Source organism: Schistocerca americana, chromosome 8, assembly GCF_021461395.2.
Source record: "Schistocerca americana isolate TAMUIC-IGC-003095 chromosome 8, iqSchAmer2.1, whole genome shotgun sequence".
Taxonomy (NCBI): Eukaryota; Metazoa; Arthropoda; class Insecta; order Orthoptera; family Acrididae; genus Schistocerca; species Schistocerca americana.
In genome coordinates this window covers 521,512,617-521,534,982 of record NC_060126.1, presented here as the reverse complement: position 1 = coordinate 521,534,982, position 22,366 = coordinate 521,512,617, and the positions used below count along the sequence as shown (strand labels likewise).

The following is a 22,366-nucleotide window of genomic DNA, read 5'->3' as shown; positions in this document are numbered from 1 at the left end:
AGGAATCCTCAGAACCTTAGGCCCCCTACAAAACCTTTCACCTGACTCAATCTCCTGACCCCATCGACACCCCGCACCCCTACCTTCTACCTGCTTCCTAAAATTCACAAACCCAAACATCCCGGCCTCCCCATTGTAGCTGGTTACCAAGCCCCCACAGAATGTATCTCTGCCTACGTAGCTCAACACCTTCAACCCCATTACATGCAGTCTCCCATCCTTCATCAAAGACACCAACCACTTTCGCGAACGCCTGGAATCCTTACCCAATCTGTTACGCCCGGAAACCATCCTTGTAACCATTGTTGCCACTTCCTTATACACAAATATCCCGCACGTCCAGGGCCTCGCTGCGATGGAGGAGGAAGAGACTAGCGTTTAACGTCCCGTCGACAATGAGGTCATTAGAGACGGAGCACAAGCTCGGATAAGGGAAGGATGGGGAAGGAAATCGGCCGTGCCCTTTTGAAGGAACCATCCCGGCATTTGACTGAAGTGATCTAGGGAAATCACAGAAAACCTAAATCAGGATGGCCGGACGCGGGATTGAACCGTCGTCCTCCCGAATGCAAGCTGCGATGGAGCACTTCCTTTCTCGCCGATCACCTGCCACCCTACCTAAAACCTCTTTCCTCATTACCTTAGTCAGCTTCATCCTAACTCACAACTACTTCACTTTTGAAGGTCAGACATACCAACAATTAAAGGAAACAGCCATGGGTACCAGGATGACCCCGTCGTACGCGAACCTATTTATGGGTCGCTTAGAGGAAGCCTTCTTGGTTACCCAGGCCTGCCAACCCAAAGTTTGGTACAGATTTATTGATGACATGTTCATGATCTGGACTCACAGTGAAGAAGAACTCCAGAATTTCCTGTCCAATCTCAACTCCTTTGGTTCCACCAGATTCACCTGGTCCTACTACAAATCCCATGCCACGTTCCTCAACATTGACCTCCATCTGTCCAATGGCCAGCTTCACTCATCCATACACATCAAACCCACCCACCAACAAGCAACAGTACCTCCATTATGACAGCTGCCACCCATTCCATATCAAACGGTCCTTTCCCTATGGCTTAGGTCTTCGTGGCAAATGAATCTGCTCCAATCCTGAATCCCTGAACCATTACACCAACAACCTGAAAACAGCTTTCACATTCTGCATCTACCCTCCCGACCTGGTACAGAAGCAAATAACCAGAGCCACTTCCTCATCCCCTCAAACCCAAAACCTCCCACAGAAGAACCCCAAAAGTGCCCAACTTGTGACAGGATACTTTCCAGGACTGGATCAGACTCTGAATATAGCTCTCCAGCAGGGATACGACTTCCTCAAATCCTGCCCTGAAATGAGATCCATCCTTCATGAAATCCTCCCCACTCCACCAAGAGTGTCTTTCCACCGTCCACCTAACCTTCGTAACCTCTTGGTTCATCCCTATGAAATCCCCAAACCACCTTCCCTACCCTCTGGCTCCTACCCTTGTAATGGCCCCTGGTGTAAAACCTGTCCCATGCACCCTCCCACCACCACCTACTCCAGTCCTGTAACCCGGAAGGTGCACACGATCAAAGGCAGAGCCACGTGTGAAAGCACCCACGTGATTTACCAACTGACCTGCCTACACTGTGAAGCTTTCTATGTGGGAATGACCAGCAACAAACTGTCCATTCACATGAATGGACACAGGCAGACAGTGTTTGTTGGTAATGAGGATCACCCTGTGGCTAAACATGCCTTGGTGCACGGCCAGCACATCTTGGCACATTGTTACACCGTCCAGGTTATGTGGATACTTCCCACTAGCACAAACCTATCAGAACTGCGGAGATGGGAACTTGCCATTCAATATATCCTCTCTTCCCGTTACCCACCTGGCCTCAACCTCCGCTAATTTCAAGTTGCCACCCCTCGTACATCACCTGTCACTCAACAACATCTTTGCCCCTGTACTTCCGCCTCAACTGACATCTCTGCCCAAACTCTTTGCCTTAATATATGTCTGCTTGTGTCTGTATATCTGTATATGTGCGGATCGATATGTGTGTGTGTGCGCACGAGTGTATACCTGTACCTTTTTCCCCTTAAGGTAAGTCTTTCCACTCCCGGGATTGGAATGACTCCTTACCCTCTCCCTTAAAACCCACATCCTTATGTCTTTCCCTCTCCTTCCCTCTTTCCTGATGAAGCAACCATGGGTTGCGAAAGCTTGATTTTGTGACCAATGCTTTCATTTGGTAAGTTAGAGTGTGACGGTAGACTCCAAAAAATTAAATCTACTTTGGAAAAAAAGTTTTTTAGGCATATGGCTTCAGAATGACTTCAAACAGCATAGGGGTACCAAAAAAGTAAATGAGCACTTCAAAATATGTTATGGTTTATGTAACCCTGTTAAAACGAGTTTTTACATTATTCGAATTGCCTACTTTGCCCATGTTGACTGCATCCATTTGTACGGAATTATATTCTGACACAGTGCACCATCTAGTTCAGTCACTTTCTTAACTCTGAAAAGAGCTGTAAGAGCAATGCAACATGTTCAACAATCATTCTTGCAGGCCCTTTCTTCAAAAGGCATATGGCTTCCCTGTATCAGCTTATGAAGCTTTCACTACGAATAGTGCTATACAATTTTAAAACAGTCTTCCGCATAAGGTAAAAATTATATCATCATTCTCACTTTTCTTATTAATTCATTGCTTCCATTCAGTAGCAGAATTTTTAGAACGTTTGAAACGCAAGCAGTTTGAAAGAATACAGTTCAGATACTGCAAGTAGTGCAAGCTCTTTTATTGATACAGCAAAAAAATTCGTGAATTTGCTGAAATAATATTGTTTTGTACTTTATGTAAGTGTGTGTGTGTGTGTGTGTGTGTGTGTGTGTGTGTGTGTGTTGTGCTGAATCCTACAACCTGAAAGGATTTGGTTGGATGAACAAATAAATAAAAATGAGTATTCAAAAATAATGTGAAGCACATCTTTTGACTCATTTGTTTTATTTTTCAGTTTTACAATGAGCAGGAGGCAAAGAAATACACCCAAAAGTAAGTTATTCCGAACCTCTCTGAAATGCATAGTTTGACAATCAGATTGTAAAATTACCAACAATTGTTACCAACAATTTTTATTTCACTTTCAGCTCCAGAATGATTGATATTCAAGTGCAGATGTCCGAACGTGCAATAGAGCTTTTAGCACTACCAGATGACAATCCATGCTTGCTTCTGGACCTGGGCTGTGGATCGGGATTAAGTGGTAGTGTGCTTGAAGATGCAGGGCACATATGGATTGGTGTTGATATAGCCCAGGCCATGTTAGGTATTCCAACTCGTGAAATACAAATTAAATGGCTCTTTGAGGGTGGAAATGTATTCTTGTGTGTGTGTGTGTGTGTGTGTGTGTGTGTGTGTGTGTGTGCGCAACTTCATTATTTTTCATATGACGGGCAGCATAGATTTTTAGATATATTGTTCAAACAATGGAAAATCCAGGATGGAATGTAGCAATATTAGAAGGAAAGTTCCTGCTCACCATATAGTGGAGGTGCTGAGTCACAGATAGGCATAATAAAAGTCTCTCACAATTATAGTTTTCGGCCATTAAGGCCTTTGTCAACTACACACACACACACACACACACACACACACACACACACAAATGCAACTCGCACACACAATTGCAGTCTGAAGCAACTGGAACCACACTGTGAGCAACAGCACCAGTGCATGATAGGAGTGGTGATATATTATTCTGTACATGTAGAAAATTTGGAGTCACGAAGGATATTAGACACCAATCATTGCTTTGATAAGTGCTGTAATGTTAATGGCTGCTGCAACATCACCTTTTGGTGCATATTTTCACAATTTGGTCATTGCTTAGTGGCACAAAAAATAAGAACATGATTATGGTGACAGACTGACCTTTACCTTAGTCTGAGGTCTAAGTTAGGCTTGTAGGTTGGAGTTTGGTGGTGAGTTGCCAAAGTCAATGAACATGAAAACAAAAAACTTGGTTGTGGTGACAGGCTGATATGTAGCCTAGACCGTTAGGAAAAAATTGCCACTGATAACACGTTATAGTTGCCATGTTGCTTACAACATTTGTCACATTTCCTGTGTTACTGGTCAGAACTGACAACGTAGTATGGAGTATTCCTCTTTATCCAAAATGTTGTCTGTGTTCCAGATTTGTACACTTTGTACATAACACTACAGTATCACGTCCATTGTAAGGAAGGTACAACAAGTTAACGCAAGTTCTGTGTTGTACATTGCAGAAGAAACAGTGTATTCTTTGAGATACATCTAAAAAGTTCTTTCCTATGCAACAAAATTTATTGCTTGGGTTTTACAACAGTCAGCCGTTGTAGCTCAAGAATACATTATCCTTTAAATTGTTTTCATAATCTGAATAGGTACATCTGTTCATAAAGTGGAAAACCTTGTTTTGATATCATTAAAACTGCTGACAAAAACTTGGTACCTACAGTAGGAGGATTATTGTCTGCTAGTTTTTCAAACTATATTGTAGTTTCACGTTTGGAAACACTCATAACAGGAATTCAAAGTGTTGCTAACTGTGTAGTTTTAATATATGTTGACTCCACTGCATGTACGAGCCGTGTTTTTTAAGTAAGTACCGTTTTGAAATTTAAAAAAGACGTGCTAAGATATTTCAATAATTTTATTTTTACATGAAAGCCTGTACTTTAATCTACTTTTATATATAATTTCCGTCAATATTGAGGCACTTGTCAAAACGTTGTACCAGTTATTGAATACCCTCCTCATAGAAGGCCGTGAATACCCTCCCTCATAGAAGGCTGCCACCTGACTTGTTAACCACTGCATCACCACTGTTTTGACTTCATCATCGTCTTGAAGACACTGACTGCCCAGGTGTTTCTTCAAGTGCAGGAACAGATGGTAGTCACTGGGTGCAGGATCGGGGCTGTACGGAGGATAATTTCGAGTTTTCCATCGAAAACATGTGATGAGATCTTTGATCTGATTCGCCAAATGCAGACGGGCATTGTCTTGCAGCAAAACGATGCCCTTGTTCAACTTCCATGGACTGTTGCTTGGATTCTGGTGTGACGTAGGCCACCCATGTTTCATCGCTCGTAACAATTTGCCTTAAGAAATCACCACCGTCGTTGTGATACCGCTCAAGAAAAGTCAATGCGCTGTCTAAACGTTTGGTTTTGTGCACATCCGTCAACATTCTCGGTACCCAATGTGTGCACAATTTTCGGTAATTCAAGTGCTTGAACACAATGCCATACAAACCACTATGAGAAACATTAGGAAAGTCATCCCGCAAGGAGAAAATCGTAAAGCGTCTGCTTTCTCTCACCTTATTGTCCACTTCCTGCACCAAACTTTCATTATCGACCAAAGGACGCCCATTCCATTGTTCATCATGCACATTTGTGCGGCCATCTTTAAATGCTCTCACGCAGTTTCTTACCATTCCATCACTCATAATGTTTTCTCTGTAAACTGCACAGATCTCACGATGAATATCAATCGCTTTTAGGCCTTTAACACTAAGAAATCTTATAACAGCCCATACTTCACAGTCGGTGGGACTCACGATTATCGGAGGCATCTTAAACACTCAGTACACAACGTAAACAAGGAAGCATCAGACTCTAATGGCGTCAGTGCGTAAATTAAGGTACAGGCTTTTGTGTAAAAATAAAATTATTGGGATATCTTAAAAATTTTTTAAATTTCAAAACGGTACTTACTTAAAAAACATGCCTCGTACCTCATCTCGGCTCTGTTCCCATGCTGTCTGATCAAAAAAGTATAAGTTCTGTGGCTCACATTCAGTTGCAGCTACATTTATCTGTTTCCTCAATTTTAGGATGCTGCTACAAACCCATAATTCTGTTTGCGTTTCTGCCACCTATTCACTATATCAGATTTCATGATTGAGGACATAAATTTGTATTTCATAGGATTTTTTAAAATCTGTTGCTGTTTTTGTTTTCCTTGTGCCAGTTTTTTTTTCGTGTCTGTGTGTGTGTGTGTGTGTGTGTGTGTGTGTCCTAGTAGATTCCACCTTTCCAGATTTTCAAGAGTCATTGAGCACTACCACAATGTTGAATTGATTATCAAGATTAGACCATACTGAAAATGTCCACTAATGAACAACCAGATCAAAGAAATTTTCACTTGTAGAACTTAGCGTTATACCATCATTGTTCATACTAAGGTGGATATGCCGGTTACCATCAAATTTTCACTGTTAAGCACCATTGGCTACGGGTAGTACTTAGATGGGTGACTGTCCACTTATTCCGCATGCTGTTAACAGTTTTCCCTTTGGCTTTACAGCAGAAGGGACAAAAGTGGCGAGAGCTTAAAGTCCATGATCGCCAGTCTTTGCACCACTGTCCTGGATTATGTTCCAAACCTCTGAGCGTCTTGTGAAATCAGGGCATGCGATACTGTTGATAGTGATCCATCTGTCGGATGGGTGTACTAAGCTTGGCAGTCCCCTTGGTGCTCATAGGGACAAGCAGATTATGTACCAACCTCAGCTTTCATATTCTCCCTTCTCTCATCATCTCCAGCACAAATATGACTCTACACTATCCATTACAGTCATCTACAATTAATAGATACTTACACACACAGCTCTCAACTTTGTGAAGAGAAGTGTGTGAGGGTGCAAAGGATAGGGAAAACCATTCCACTTCGGTGACTGAACCTGCCTTTAGGGGTCTCCTAGCCATTCACACCATACAGCTTTATTTCAGCATGTTAGAGTGGATGGCGAATTTTCAACAGAAATGGAGTATGTGTCCTGAGGATGTATAACAGGATTGTTAATGTTTCCTATACATGCAAATGATTTATGAGCTAGTTAGCAGTATTCTGATTTGCCTCTGATGAAGTTGTTTCTTAGAGGAAAGTATTATCCCAGGACGTTTTTAAGGAATTACAAAAATGGTTTAGGAGAAGCAGGGCCACATGTGAAAGCTTCCAAGTCATATACTAGTTCCACTGCAATTTCTGCACAATATTTTACCTATTCACCTGCATCTAATATGTGGAAGATACGTGTGTGTGAAAAGCACAAGCTATGTTTCCTATTAGTAGTTTTAGCTTTACCCATGCTGGTTCTTTGAGAGAGGCTTCTTTTTAACCAGGAATGTTGTAGTGTTAAAGTTTACAATGTGCTCTAGTATTCTGCAGCAGATAATGTTACAGATTTCACCCTACAAGTTATGAATACCAGTATGTTGCTTAACCTTTAATCTTCCACAGACAGACAACCACTTGCTGCATGAGAGGCTGACAAATATGGTTTGTAAAAGGGAATAATTCTTAAGCATATTCTGTGCAAAATTGAATAGTATTTGTCAGATTTTTTGTCTTATTTGATTCTAATTTACTTTCAGTAGCAAGTTGGACACAAAGCCAACTTCCACCACAGTAGCATAAGTTTATATGCCAACACAGATGATGAAGAAATTTGAAGAAGGCATGATGAGATAAAATAAATTATTCGGGTTGTTAATGTAGAGGAAAAATTTGTAATGGGGGACTGAAATGCTACAGCAGGAAACAGAAGAGGTGGAAAAATTATTCGGGTTGTTAAGGTAGAGGAAAAATATGTAATGGGGGACTGAAATGGAACAGCAGGAAACAGAAGAGGAGGAAAAATAGTAGGAGAATATGGACTGGAGGAAAGGAATGAAAGAGGAACCTGTCTGGTAAAATTTTGCATAGAACATAATTTAATTATTGCTAACACTTGGTTTAAGAGTCGTCTAAGAAGGCTCTATATGTGGAAGAGACCTGGAGACACTGGATGATTTCAGATTGATTGTATAATGGGAAGGCAGATGTTTCAAAATCGGGTTTTAAACTGAAAGAATAGTACAGGGGGGCAATGTATACTCATACATTAATCAATCACAGATTAACACTGAAGGAAAGTACAAAAAGAAAGTAAGGAGATGGGACCTGGGCAAGTTGAAAGAACGAGAAATTATTGTTTCAGAGGTGGTATTACGCAACACACGTTTAACTAAACTGGGGACAGGAATACAATGACGACAATATTATGAAAAGAATAGATTGCTACTTGACATGTTGAGAAGTTGACCTGCAGATAGGCACAACAAAAAGACTTCTATATATTTGATCTTTTGGTAAAAATGTCTTCTTGTAAAATGGAAACCAAACACACAAACACAACTCAAAAACACATGATCACTTTTTCTATCCACTGGGCTGGACTGCATACAGATACTGTGCATGATGGGGAAGCAGTCTGTGGGTGATGGGGATAAGGAAGAGACTCAGCCGGGAGAGGGGTAGCACGGTAGGTGTGGTGGAAGTTGTAGTGCTTCTTGTGGGAGCTTGCAGGAAGGTGGTGGGGGGCAGGGTATCTGTGCTAGGTGCAGTGGGGAAGTTTGAGGTAGGAGGGAGAGGAGAGCATAAAAGGAGAGAAGCAGAGGAGAGAGAAAAGACTAGTGGGCATGACAAGCAACAAGCTGTCTGTCTGCATGAATGGCAACTGACAAACTGTAACCAAGGGTCAGCTGGACCATCCAGTTGCTGAAAGTGCTGCTCAACACAGTGTGCTTCACTTCCCTGACTGCTTCATAGCCTTGCACCATTTGTATCCTTCCTACCAACATCAGGTGCTCTGAATTGCTCAGGTGGGAGTCTTCCTGCACTATGTTCCACATTCCTGTAATTGACGTGGCTTTAACATTTGCTGGTCCCTGACTTTCACATTACTTATTCCCTTCCCTGCTCCCACTCCAGCACTGCACAGCTTTCTATTCCATCAGCACACCCACTAGTCTTTTTCCCACCTATACTTATCTTGTTTACCACTACCCCCCCCCCCCCCCCCCCTTTCCCAATTCCTTGAGACTGCAACTAGCATCCTACCCTGTCCCCACCACATCCCTGCACACACCTGCAAGTAGTACTAAACCTCCCCCACCTCCCTACCTCAGTCTCCTCTTTACCCCACCATGCACAGATCGCTTTCTATCAGGTGCAGCTGGTGTACACATTCAGACCTCAGCAACCACTGTGTGTGTGTGTGTGTGTGTGTGTGTGTGTGTGTGTGTGTGTGTGTGTGTGTGCGCGCGCGCGCGCGCGCGCGCCTTCTACATTAGAAGAAGTCTTTTTGGCCAAAAAATGAAATGTGTAGCAGTCTTTTTGTTATGCCTGTCTGCAACTTGACGTCTCCTCCATATGGTAAGTAGCAGTACATCCTTTTCAATATATTGTTGTTATTCCATCCTGGATGCTCCATTGTTTGGACACGAATACTGTAATAGGTGAAAGATGAGGTTTGGGAGGTGAAATAGTGAAGGCAGCAGAGGATCAAATAGGTAAGATGAGAAGGCATACTAGATAGCCTTTAATAACACAGGAAATATTGAACTGAATTGGCAAAAGACGAAAATATAAAAATGCAGCAAATGAAGCAGAAGAACGGGAATACGGATGTTTAAGAAATGAGATTGGCAGAAAGTGCAGAATAACTAAGCAAGAATGGCAAGGCTGTAGGAGCATGTACAACTAGGGGAAAAGTGAATACCACCCATAGGAAGGTTAAATAAACTTTTTGAGAAAAGAAAAGCAATGGTATGAATATAAAGAGGTCAGGTGGAAAGGCACTGCTGAGCAAAGAAGGAAATGTAGAAAGGTGGAAGAACTGTATTGATGGGCTCCACAAGGAAAATAAACTGGAATGCAATGTTATAGAAAGGGAGGAGGAAGTAGATGAAGATGAGATGGGGAATATGATGCTGCAAAAAGAATTTGACAGAGAATGGAAAGACGTAAGCTAAAACAAAGCCCCTGGAGTAGACAACTTTCTCTCAGAACAGCTGATATCATCGGGAGAACTAGCCATGAGTAGACTGTTCCAGCTGGTGTACAAGATACACAAGACAGGGGAAATGCCCTCAGACTTGAAGAAGAATGTAATAATTCATATTTCAAAGAAAGAAGGTGCTGACAGGAGTGAGTATTACTGAACTACCACTTTAGTAAGTCATGGTTTCAAAATGCTGACATGAATTATTTGCAGAAGAATGGAAAAACTGGTAAAAACCAACCTCAGGGGAGATCATTTTGGGTTCCAGAAAACTGTAGGAATGTGCGAGACAGTACTGATCATATGACTTAGGAGAAGAGTTAAAGAAAGAAAAATTTACATATTGTGCTGTTACATATCACTCTGGTAGAGTAACGTGTAAGCCTACATCCATCTAGTCTACGAATGATGGTTGCAATCTGTAAATGATATCGTGATCTATTAATAAAGACTAGGAAACTGTATGGAGATTGCATTACCTGTTTTTGCTTGTAACGAGTGTGCATAGGGCCGCAATATGTCTTCAAGGTACAGTGGTGATCATAGTATCTGCAAGAGATGAAGCATCTGCATGGGCTTTTGTGTTAATGCCATACATTATCTTGCCAGGAAAGAGTAATACAGCAATCTGTGAATAAGTGCACACAGTATAACAATACCGAGTGACATCCGTGCAGAAATAGAAGAAGATATGCGAGTTGCTTCCATGTTTCATTTTTGTGTCATAGCTTGAGAACTCAACTTCTGTGCATGTTCCTTAAGTTTCAAATAGAAAGAGTAGTTTTATTTCTTTGTGCCAGTATGTGGAGGTAGTGAGAGAACAACCTTATTGTGTTACCAATGAAAATATTATACATGCTCAAGCATTTCAGTTCCAGCATTACACAAGATTGCAACACCTAGTGTGAAGTCCGATCATCCTGCACTATCACCGTCGTACCTAAACCAATTTCAGGTGCAGACATTGACAACTACAAGATGAGAAGTCAAATCTGAACTCACACGTGTAAAGGGGAACAAAGCAGTGTGTAGCTTTTGTGTAGTCAAAGAAAGTGTTTGACAATGTTGACTTGAATACAGTATTGGAAATTCTGAAGGTAGTGGGGATAAAATACAGGGAGCAAAAGGGATTCACAGCTTGTTCACAAACCAGACTGCAGTTGTAAGAATTGACAGACATTAAAGAGAAGCCATAGATGGGAAGGACAGGGTTGTAGCCTACCCCCAATGATATTCAGTCTGTGCGTTGAACAAACTGTAAAGGAACCAAATAAAAATTTGGAGAATGAATTAAAGTATGGTGAGAAGAAATAAAGACTTTGAGGTTTCCCAGTGACATTGTAATTCCAGCAGAGGGAACAAAGGATTTGAAAGAGCAGTTGAATGGAATAGTCAGTGTCTTGAAAAGAAGTTATAAGATGAATAACAACAGAAACAAAACAAGAGTAGTGGAATGTAGTTGAATTAAACTGTGCAATGTTGGGAATTATATTACAAAATAAAATGCTGAAAGTAGATGATGTGTTTTGCTACCTGGTCAGTAAAACAACTTCTGAGGGGCAAAGCTGAGAGCAACTGAAATGTAGATTGGTAATGGCAAGAAAACTGTTTCTGAAGAAAAGAAATTTGTTAATCTCTAATATAGATTTAAGTTTTAAAAAGTCTTTTCTGAAGGTATTTGCCTGGAGTGTACCCTTACATGGGTGTGAAGCATGGATGTTAAGCATTTCAGACAGGAAGAGAATAGAAGTTTTTGAAATGTGGTGCTATACTAGAATACTGAAGATTAATATGTAAAGTAAAGGAGAAACAACCACTCACCCATAACTGAGTGACATGTAGCAAATGGAAATATGCACAGAAAACTATTTTAAACTAGTGTTCGAGCATTTGTCCTTTCTCTAGTAGAAGCACACCCATTCATGTGCACAACCACAGAGACTTCCAAACACACTCACACGTAGCCATGACGAGACTGACTGTTGATTGTCGAAAGCAGTCCCCTGGACAGATCGGAGTATGGAGGGGCTAGGGATTGACACACAAGGTGAGGATTTAGGGGAGTGGTGTGAGACAGGTGTCTCCATAGATGACTCGCTGGCTGCACAACAAGATGGAGGGTGCTTAGAGGGTAGATTATATAAAAGATAAAAGGTTGGGAGAGGAGGGGAAGGGAAGTGAGGAAAGAAGAGGAAATTGAAGATGAGAGAGAGAGAGAGAGAGAGAGAGAGAGAGAGAGAGAGAGAGAGAGAGAGAGAGACTTCTTGGGAAGGAGAGGAAGAATGGTGAGAGAAGGTGGTACAAGATCTAGATAGGGAAGAAGTGATGTAGACAGAAGGGGAGGAAAAAGGAAAGGTGGGGCAGTGGGAAACAGTTAGTGGAGGTTGGCATTGCAAGAGTGCATGGTATGCTGAAGAGACTATTCACACCTGCCTAGTTCAGAGATACTAATGCAAGAATGGAGTATCCAAGTGGTTAATGTAGTGAAGCAATTTCTGTTGAAGTCATTTGTGTTGCAGTGGGTACTGCAAGATCAAGTTTGCAGTTTGGCACAGTTTTGTAGCAGTTGTTCATGCTGGTTAACTGTCAGGCCCACATAGAGTGTTGTACAGTAATTGCTGCATGTTGTTGTTGTTGTCTTTGTCTTCAGTTCGAAGGCTGGTTTGATGCAGCTCTTCACGCTACCCTATCCTGTGCAAGCCTCTTCACCTCCAAGTTACTACTGCAGCCTACATCCTTCTGAACCTGCTTGCTGTATTCATCTCTTGGTCTCCCTCTGTGATTTTTACCCTCCCTGTTTCCCAGCAGTATTAAATTGGTGGATCCCTTGATGTCTCGGTATGTGTTCTACCAACCAGGCCCCTTCACCTAGTTAGGTTGTGCCACAAATTTTTCTTCTCTTCAATTGTATTCAGTATCTCCTCATTAGTTACATGACCTACCCATCTTCAGCATTTTTCTGTAACACCACATTTCAAAAGCTTCTCTTCTCTTCTTTTCTTGTCTAAACTGTTTATCACCCATGTTTAACTTTCAAACCTGGCTGCACTCGATACAAACACTTTCAGAAAGGCCTTTCTGACAATTAAATCTATACTCAGCGTTAACAAATTTATCTTCTTCAGAAGCACTTTTTTGCCATTGGCAGTTACATTTTATATCCTCTCTACTTTGAGCGTCATCATTTAGTTTATTGTTCAAATAGCAAAACTTGTCTGCTACTTCAAGGCTCTAATTTCCTAATCTAATTCCTTCAGCATCGCTGGATTTAATTTGATTACATTCTGTTACTCTCATTTTGCTTTTGTTGATCTTCATCGTATAGCATCTCTTCAAGACATTGTCCATTATGTTCAACTGCTCTTCCAAGTTCTTTGCTGTATTAACGGTATAGCAGTAGCTGTCAGGCTGTCGGTCTCACCTTCTCTGTATGCAAACGACTTCTGCATTTCGTACTGCTCCTCCAGTACTGGTGTTGCTGAGCAGTGCCTACAGGGAGCCGTCCACAAGGTGCAGTCATGGGCTCTATCCCAAGGTTTCCAGTTTTCAGCTGTGATATCGTGTGTCATGCACCTCTATCAGCTTCGTACCATTCATTTGGAACTAGAGCTTTACCTTAATGACAATCCACTCATGGTAGTGGAGACATATCGATTCTTAAGACTGGTTATCAATGCCCGATTGACATGGCTTCCTCATCTTCGTCAGCTGATGCGGAAGTGCTGGCAGCATCTCAATGCCCTCTGCTGCCTGAGCAGCACCAACTGGGGTGCAGATTGCTCTACGCAGCTGCAACTCTACAGGGCCCTTGTTCAATCCTGCGTTGACTATGGGAGTCTGGTTCATGGTTCAGCGGTGCCCGCAACATTGCGTTTACTCAACCCAATGCACCACTGTGGCATTAGACTGGCAACAGGAGATTTTAGGACGAGTCCGATGACCAGCGTCCTGGTGGAGGCTGGAGTCCCTTCATTGAAGGTTAGGCTTGCACAACTGCTCACCAGTTACAGTGCACACATTCGTAGTTCTCCTGAGCTTCCAAATTACCATCTCCTTTTCCCATCCACGGCGATTCATCTTCTGCTTCGGAGGCCAAGGTCAGGGCTTACGATTACGGTTCGTGTCAGATCTCTTCTGTCTGAAGTGGGTTCCTTGCCTTTACTACCTACACCTGAGGTCCATTCACGTACATCTCCATGGTTTACACTTAGGCCGAAGCTTCTCCTGGACTTTTCTAATGTTCCTAAGGACTCAGTTAACACCGCAGCTCTCTGCTGTCACTTCCTCTTGATTCTTGGCTTGTACCAGGACCATGAAGTTTACATTGATGGCTCGATGCCTGATGGTCACGTTGGCTTCGCATATGTTCATGGGGGAGATATTGAACAGCACTCCTTGCCAGATGGCTGCAGTGTTTTCACTGCAGAGCTGGCGGCCATTTCTCTTGCTCTTGAGCGCATCCGCTCGTGCCCTGGTGAGTCGTTTCTCCTCTGTACTGACTCCTCGAGCAGCAGTCTACAAGCTATTGACCAGTGCTACCCCACTATCCTTTGGTAGCGACCATCCAGGAGTCCATCTATGCCCTGGAATGGTTTAGTCGTTCCGTGGTGTTTGTGTGGACCTCAGGAAATGACCTTGTCGACAGGCTGGCCAAACAGGCTACACGGAAACCTCTTCTGGAGATCAGCATAACTGACCTGCGATCATTATTGCGCCGCAAGGTTTTTCAGCTTCGGGAGACTGAATGGCATAATCTCGGTATGCACAACAAATTGCACACCCTTAAGGAGACTACAAATGTGTGAAAGACCTCCAGGCAGGGACTCTTTGGTTCTCTGCCGGCTCTGCATTGGCCATAAGTGGCTAACACATGGCTATCTCCTCTGTTGCGTGGATCCACCTCGGTGTCACTGCGGCTCACATATGATTGTCATCCACATCTTGCTGGACTGCCCACTTTTAGCCGCTCTGCGGCAGACTTTTAACTTTCCCACCACCCTACCCTCGGTGTTGGACTACAATGCCTCAGTAGCATATTTAGTTTTACATTTTATTCGTGAAGTGGGGGTTTTTATCGTACCATATAATAGTGGGCATTTAGCGTTCTCTCTGAGGTCACCACCTTCCCTCCATTTTAACTCTGTTGCACTGTCTTTGCATTTGTTTGTCTTGGTGGTCGTCTTTCTCGCTACATGTGTTCATCTCGCCTTGTCTTTTTGGGGTGGACATTTTAGTGTGTTGCAGAGTGGCTGTCTCATCCTCTTTTATTATTGTGATCAGCCAGCCCAAACCATCTGCTCTATGGTTTCAAAACCTTCTACTTTTCCTTGTGGTGTATGTTTGCCCCATTTTTTGTTCATTCCATTTGTGTTTTTCTTAGGTGTGGTGTTAGCTGTTTTTGTACCTCGAGACTTGCTTGCGTCAAGAAAAAGGGACTGATGACCCTTTAGTTTGGTCCCTTTATACCCCAAACCAACCAGTCAATCACACTCATATTGTTTATATACTAAATGTTTCTGTTTTCTTGTACAAACATTCTATTGCATCCTCTGTGAAATTCACGTTGATAGATCAAGCTGGTCTTTTCATGCTTTAAATTGTTTTCTGTTAAGGATGTTCGATCACACAGTGAGCACTGTATGTTCATGCATTGGCATTTTGAAGGATGATACCGTCACTCATTGCTCCAGTGAAGACATACATAAGCATCAAAGATGTTACGGCTGTAGACCTTATCGACTTGTCATTTCCAGTGGAAACAAGTGACGTGTGTCAGTATTTATCCGTACATCATCTCTCTCACACGCCGACACAGAATTTTCTGATGGCATTCCAAGTCTTATATCACACTGCAACTTAAACTGGAGTCATCACTGGAAAGAACTGTTTGACACACACACACACACACACACACACAGATATGTATTCATGCACTTGCTGCGAATGCACCATCCAGTGACAAATGCCCCACAGTTCACAAGCCTTCTATGTACAGTACTTGATAATATCACAGTTCAAGTGGCAGCATTAGTGGTAGGCAGTAGTTGAAGGGGGTCAGTGGTTCTATTCTTTTGAATATGTGACAGTTAATATTTGTCATACACTGATCATCCCTAACATAATGGTCACATATCTTATAGGAGGTACATTCACTTTTTGCACAGATAACGGCGGCGAAATGTAGTGGCATGGAAGGAATGAGGCCTTGATTAGTCATTCGATGGAATTGGCACTGCAGACGTGCACATGTGTGCTGCACGCCCGCCCCCCCCCCCCCCCCCCACCCCACCCCCTCCCCTCACACACACACACACACACACACACACACACACACACACACACACACACACACGATCACCTCATTCCTGTAAATTCTGGGGAGGGGCTGATGATCTGTGATGCCATGTTCAGTCACATTCCAGATGTGGTCAATTGGGTTCAGATCTGGTGAGTTGTGGAGACTGCACATCAGTTGGAACTCGCCACTGTGTTCCTCGAACCACTCCATCACACTTCTGGCCTTGTGACATGACACATTTATCCTGTTGAAAAATGGCATTTCTGTCAGTAAACCTGATCATCTTGAAGTGGTGTACATGGTCTGCAACCAGGTACTACTGGCCATCATGGTGCCTTGCACAAGTTCCACTGGATCCACGGATGCTCACATGAATGTCCTCCAGAGCGTAATGGAGTCACCGCCAGCTTGTTTCCATCCTGCAGTACAGCTGTTAAGGAGCTATTCCTCAGGAAGATGATAGATTCAAGCCCTCCAATCAGCATGCTGAAGAAAGTATCGGGATTCATCAGACCGTGCAATCCTCTAACACTGCACCAACATCCAGTGCCGATGGTCACATGTCCATTTCAGTCGAAGTTGCCGATGTTGTGGTGTTAACATTGGCACACGCATGGGTCGTCAGCTGTGGAGGCCCACCATTAGAAGTGTTCAGTGCACTGTGTGGTCAGGCACACTTGTCTCTGCCCAGCATTAAAATCTGATGTTAGTTCTGCCATAGTTTGCCACCTGTCCTGCTTTACCAGTCTTCCCTGCCTACAACATCCCACATCTATATTGAGCTGTGGTTGTTCAGCCCCATGACATCTGGAGATGGTTTCAACTTGGTTTTGCCATGTGTTGAAGACACTCAGCACAGCACTCCTTGAACAACCAGCAAATCATTCAATTTTCAAATACTTGACCAGATCCTCCAGGCCATCACAGTCTGCCCTTGGTCAAACTTAGATTGATTGTAAGCCTTCCTCATTCTACACACAGACAGCCTGCTCACTGATACTACATGCAACGTGTGCGTGTCTGACTATCAGTTATTCCTCACCAGGTGACGCTGCTATTGCCTAGACGGGTTTATAACAATAGTAGGTTGTTGGTGATAATGATCTCGCTTATCAGTGTGTGTTTGTCATTGGTGGATGTCATAGTCATTCACTATCTCCGCCTGAGCCTTCTGGATTCTGAACTTGAAGTTATATAAATTTTACCACAGTCTGTGAACAACAAAGACACAAATATAACTTTCCCACCTACCAAACTATGGGAGCAAGTACTGTTCTTAAATGTGAATGTGCTGTTGTCTGCTATGTACACTTGATACAAGTTGACAGAAGTGCCTCTGGTTGCTTGTATTAGTGTTAGGTGACAGTTCACTCTGCATATGTGTTGGTCATTTAATTCTCATGAACTGATTTTTGCATTTAATATGTGAAAAGCACTGCTAATCTTAGAGATTAGATGACAGGTTAGATTAGATTGGATTATAGTCTCTTAAATTGTTAGTTACCAGTAGTCTCTCTCAAAAATTACATCTGAAACAAAATTCTGAAATTCTTAAAGTTTCGCAGCACTTAAATCACAGTTGAAGTTCCATTTTAGTAATTATAAATGGATGTGGGCGAAATTTCTGTTTTACAGCACATTTAGAGTTAAGTTTCCTTCTGCTCAAAGTTTTCTTGTGAAATGTTGTAGAAAGGAAACTTGACCTTTCATATTATGGTGAAGTTGATATTCAGTATATCATTTGTGTGCTTTGTGTTTCAGAACACAGACATTGAGACAGCTTTTTAAAGGCTGCTTGCGTGAACAAATTATTTATTTCCGTAGTTATAGATTAATATTATTTTGTGTGTGTGTGTGTGTGTGTGTGTGTGTGTGTGTGTGTGTGTGTGTGTGTGTGTGTGGCAAAAAGATAATTTTCATGATTTTCATGTTGCTTTTTATAGAAATTGCACTAGAGAGGGAGGTGGAAGGTGATTTGATTCTTGGTGACCTTGGCCATGGAGTACCATTCCGAGCTGGCTCGTTTGATGGAGCTGTCAGTATTAGTGCCCTACAGTGGTTATGCAATGCTGATAAAAGAAGTCACAATCCTGTTAAACGACTGTACAAGTTTTTCAGTACATTATACGCATGTCTGGTGAGTCGTGGTTCTTTGTATTATTTTATACCAGCTGTTACCCACGGCTGTGATCACATATCAGTATTGTTGTATGAAGAGTGGTACTGAGCAAGCAAGATATTGTACATGAAATTAAATCGACTGCTCTCACTTGTCTGTGTATTTGGGTAGGCACAGCTCATGATATGCACACCGTTCTCCCCCCTCCCAAGCTATCACAAAACATGATGCATTGGCATGTACAGCATTCCTGCTGAGCAGTGCATACAGAGGGGCATGGGCAGGAGTGTGCATTAATGCATCGTGCTATTGAAGTAGCTGTGTCATTTCACATCACCTCACCTATGCCTCCCTGTTTGACCATTGTGGATTTCATTGATATTTTATGTGTACACTCACACGTGTCCCCAGTGGATATTAGTAGAAGCAATACTGGCAGAGGTAGTCACTTGTTTGACTCCATGCACAACTTTGCACAGAACAAACATGAATTTCTGGCAATTTTGAGCTGTTATATCTAAGGCATTATTTTGTTGAAAGAAATGAAATTGTGCCATATTGTACAACATTACGCATTCTCTTAAGAATACTAATGAACAGAATTTTATGAGTGATATGCAGCCATAAAATTTTAGGCAAAATTGCCCAAAAATTCTCAATGTTTGGCTTCTTATATCTCGGGGACTAAAGATGTGATGAACATTAAACTTGGCTTGTGGTACCCTAAAAACACAAGATTCTCAAATATAATTTTTCATTTACATACCATTTTCAAATGCTGAATACGTTAAATGCACTGTTGAAGATGTGTAAGAAGGTAAAAAATGCTGTATTTTTGACTTGATTTTGCAAAAAATTTTCCACACTGGGCTCATTAGAAAGACCATGGTATTAACCACAGAAAAAGTGTATTCGATTATCCGTCGGAGGCTAAAAATGCCAGATACTTTGACTCAAAGTTGTGGCTGAAAATTACTGCATGAGATAAATTTAAAATTTGGATACTTTTATTTCATAGAGTACACGCGTACTGAACATGAAACTTAATGTGCAGTCGCTTAATAGCACAAAGATGTGGACTACAAAATTTCATTCACTTCTATTTTCCAACAGTGTACAGATTTGTTGATAAGTTGATGATTTTTGTGAAAAGGTAAAACAGGATATATTTGACACTTCTTTTACAAATATGGTTTTCTGTTAAAGCTTCGAAACAATGTGTTTTAAGCCCCATCGCCTGCCCTCTCCAAAAACAGTGGGTTTAATTTCCAATGTGGGTCAAAATACTCAGAAAAATCAAACTGCGATTAAAATTTTAACTTTGGCTTCTTATCTCATCAACTAAATTCACGATAAATATGAAACTTGGGTCACAACAACTTAGCAACCTAAGGCTTTTGCAGTATAAAACATCAGTCACATACTGCTTTCCAAATTTCTACAAAATTGGTTCAAACTTGTTTTTTGTAAAAATTATAAAAATAGATAACATTCAGTTTGTTTTTAGAAAATCTGTTTTGCAAATTGATTTTAGACTACTCACAGTTGGAAAGAACATTTTTTCAAGCATCCAGAAAATCATGTTTGATTTTCCAGTGTGTACTAAAAATACCTGAAAATTAAGAACAAATTTGAGGGAATGTATCATGGCAATGGACTACATTTCAACAACCTGTTGACCATGCTTCATTGTGTGCAGTTTTTATTTTTAGATTTACAAGAAATATCTTACTATTTTGTGTTGGTCGAAGATGACAAAAATGTGAAGCGGCAGTTGTGTCACACTATAAGGATAATGTCCGAAAGCTGTGCGATACTAGCCAAGGATAGGTTTCTTCATCTGTGTTTCCAAGCCTGTAATTTGATTTCTTAATTTAGGTTACAAAGCTGCATGGTGGTGTGCTACCTGTCTGCTTGCAAACCCATCTGCTAAGTACCTTATCTCTGGTTCTCAAGTCTGTAGGAGTATCTCACACAGATGACAAGCAAAAACTAGTATCAGTTTTGATTTTAAACTTCTCAAAATTGCAGCTTACGTATTTCAAAATTTTTGAGCCACTTTGTGTAGTTCGTTTTTGGAAGTTTATACTGTCAGCCAGATGATGATATTGAAGGAAGACTTAATTTTTTACTTCAGCCGTTTCTGCAGTAGGAGGCGTGTGAGATGAGATTATAGCATAGGCTGTAAGTAAACATGTCCGTGTGGACCAATGCAATATAGTGAGATATTACTTGTAAATATATAAATAAAAAATACATGCAACAAAACATGATCAACTGGTTGTTGAAATGTGGCCCGTTACCATGGTACATTCCTTGAAATTCATCCAGAATTTTCAAGTATTGTTAGCACATGTTGAAAAATCGAACATTATTTTCTGGTTGCTTGGAGGGAAAAAAAAAAAAAAAAAAAAAAAAAAAAAAAAAAATAATGTGCTTTCCAACTGTGATGGATTGAAATCAATTATGCAAAACAGATTTTCTGAAAGTAAACTAAGTGTGATCTGCTTTTATAATTTTTACAAAAAACAATTATGAATTGATTTTGCAGAAATTTGGAAATCAGTATGTGACTGGTATTTTACATTGCAAAACCTTATGTTGCTAAGTTGTTGTTGTCCAAAGTTTCAAATGTGCCGCACCTTCAATTAACGAGATATAAGAAACCAAAGTTAAATCTTCATTCACAATGTTGTGTTTTTGGTTGTTTTGTTCTAATTTACGTAGCATTGTTGGCTCATGTTGAAAATTTAACCCATTGTCCGGGGGGGGGGGGGGGGGGGGAGGGGGGCATTGTTGAATGTACCACCTATTTTCACCTTTTCACAGAAGCTGTCTTCTTATCGACAAATTTGTAGATTATTGGAAAACAGTAAGTGATTGAAATTTGTTATTCCATATCCTTGTGCTATCAAGCTATTGAATATTAAGTTTCATGTTCAGCATGCACGTACTTTGAGATATAAGAATCCAATTTTTCATACCCTGGTTTGATTTAAATTATCTGGCATTGTTAGCCTGCATTGTATAACGAAATACACTTTTTTGTGGTTAAAACCCTGACCTTTCTAATCAGCCCAGTGTGGAAAATTTTATGGAACATAGTTTTTTTTGCAAAATCAGTTAGAAAATAATCACATTTTAACGTTAAACCATACCAGTGCTCATCAGGGACGTGTGGGAATGTTCACGTAATATTTCATTGAAATCCGTGAAGGCCGAGCAGGAAAATGTGCTGAAATTATGCAACACATAGTGTGAAAATATGAGTTACATATTGAAAATTGTATAAGCTTTGGAGTCATTACTTTGAATTGTATCACGAAACATATATTAACCAATAAAACTATTTTCACAAATATGACAAAGATGAAAAGTCAAGAGACTAAATAGCTTTTACAAAAAGTAAATATTATTCCCTAATTTGCGTAATTGCAAGCTAGTCATGAAAACATAAGACAGATTTACTTTCACATTTATAATATTAGTATGGATAAAACTATAAATTACATTACCTTTTTTTCCGTGATCAGATTCTGAGGAGATAAAGCAGATACAGTGCTCAAGTTACCATGAAACCCCCATGAAAGAGATTAAAATGTTCAGACAGATATATATGACAGTTTTAGATAAAACTTTAAATCACAATATCATTTTTGTTGTATGATTTTGATGAAAATAAAGCCTATGCGGTGACCCAAGCAATGCACAAATTGCTTGTGAAAACCCTATGGAGATTCATCTAACAGTTTTGCAGAAGCATGTTCAAAAAGAATGGCAGGCAGGACAGTTCTACAGATTTATTATTAGTACAGATGTATTCATCAGTACTTTTGCACCTGATATGAGAAGAAAAGTTGAAAATAAATAATTACATCACATCTTACTCTGTTTTAACCTTAGGGAGACAGCTAAGAAATTTTATCATCCTCTTCTGTCTTAGGTTATTTTATTGGGTCTCATTTCTTGTTACTTGCTTTTCATATCACTTGGATTGCAACAACTGAATTCATATGAACACTTTCCTGACTTTTTGTTGTTTGTTTTCCTTTCGTTCTTTGAACCAACACTCTGTGT

The 22,366-nt window shown here is 41.0% G+C and overlaps 1 protein-coding gene across 1 annotated transcript in view; it reads left to right on the top strand.

Moving 5' to 3' along the window:
• Nucleotides 1-22,366, top strand: part of LOC124544967 (probable 18S rRNA (guanine-N(7))-methyltransferase) — a 37,802-nt gene that overhangs the window by 3,110 nt on the left and 12,326 nt on the right. The window contains exons 2-4 of the mRNA XM_047123714.1: nucleotides 3,012-3,049; nucleotides 3,145-3,323; nucleotides 18,114-18,307. Coding sequence (XP_046979670.1) covers nucleotides 3,012-3,049; nucleotides 3,145-3,323; nucleotides 18,114-18,307 — 411 coding nt within the window. The remainder of the gene's footprint in view (nucleotides 1-3,011; nucleotides 3,050-3,144; nucleotides 3,324-18,113; nucleotides 18,308-22,366) is intronic.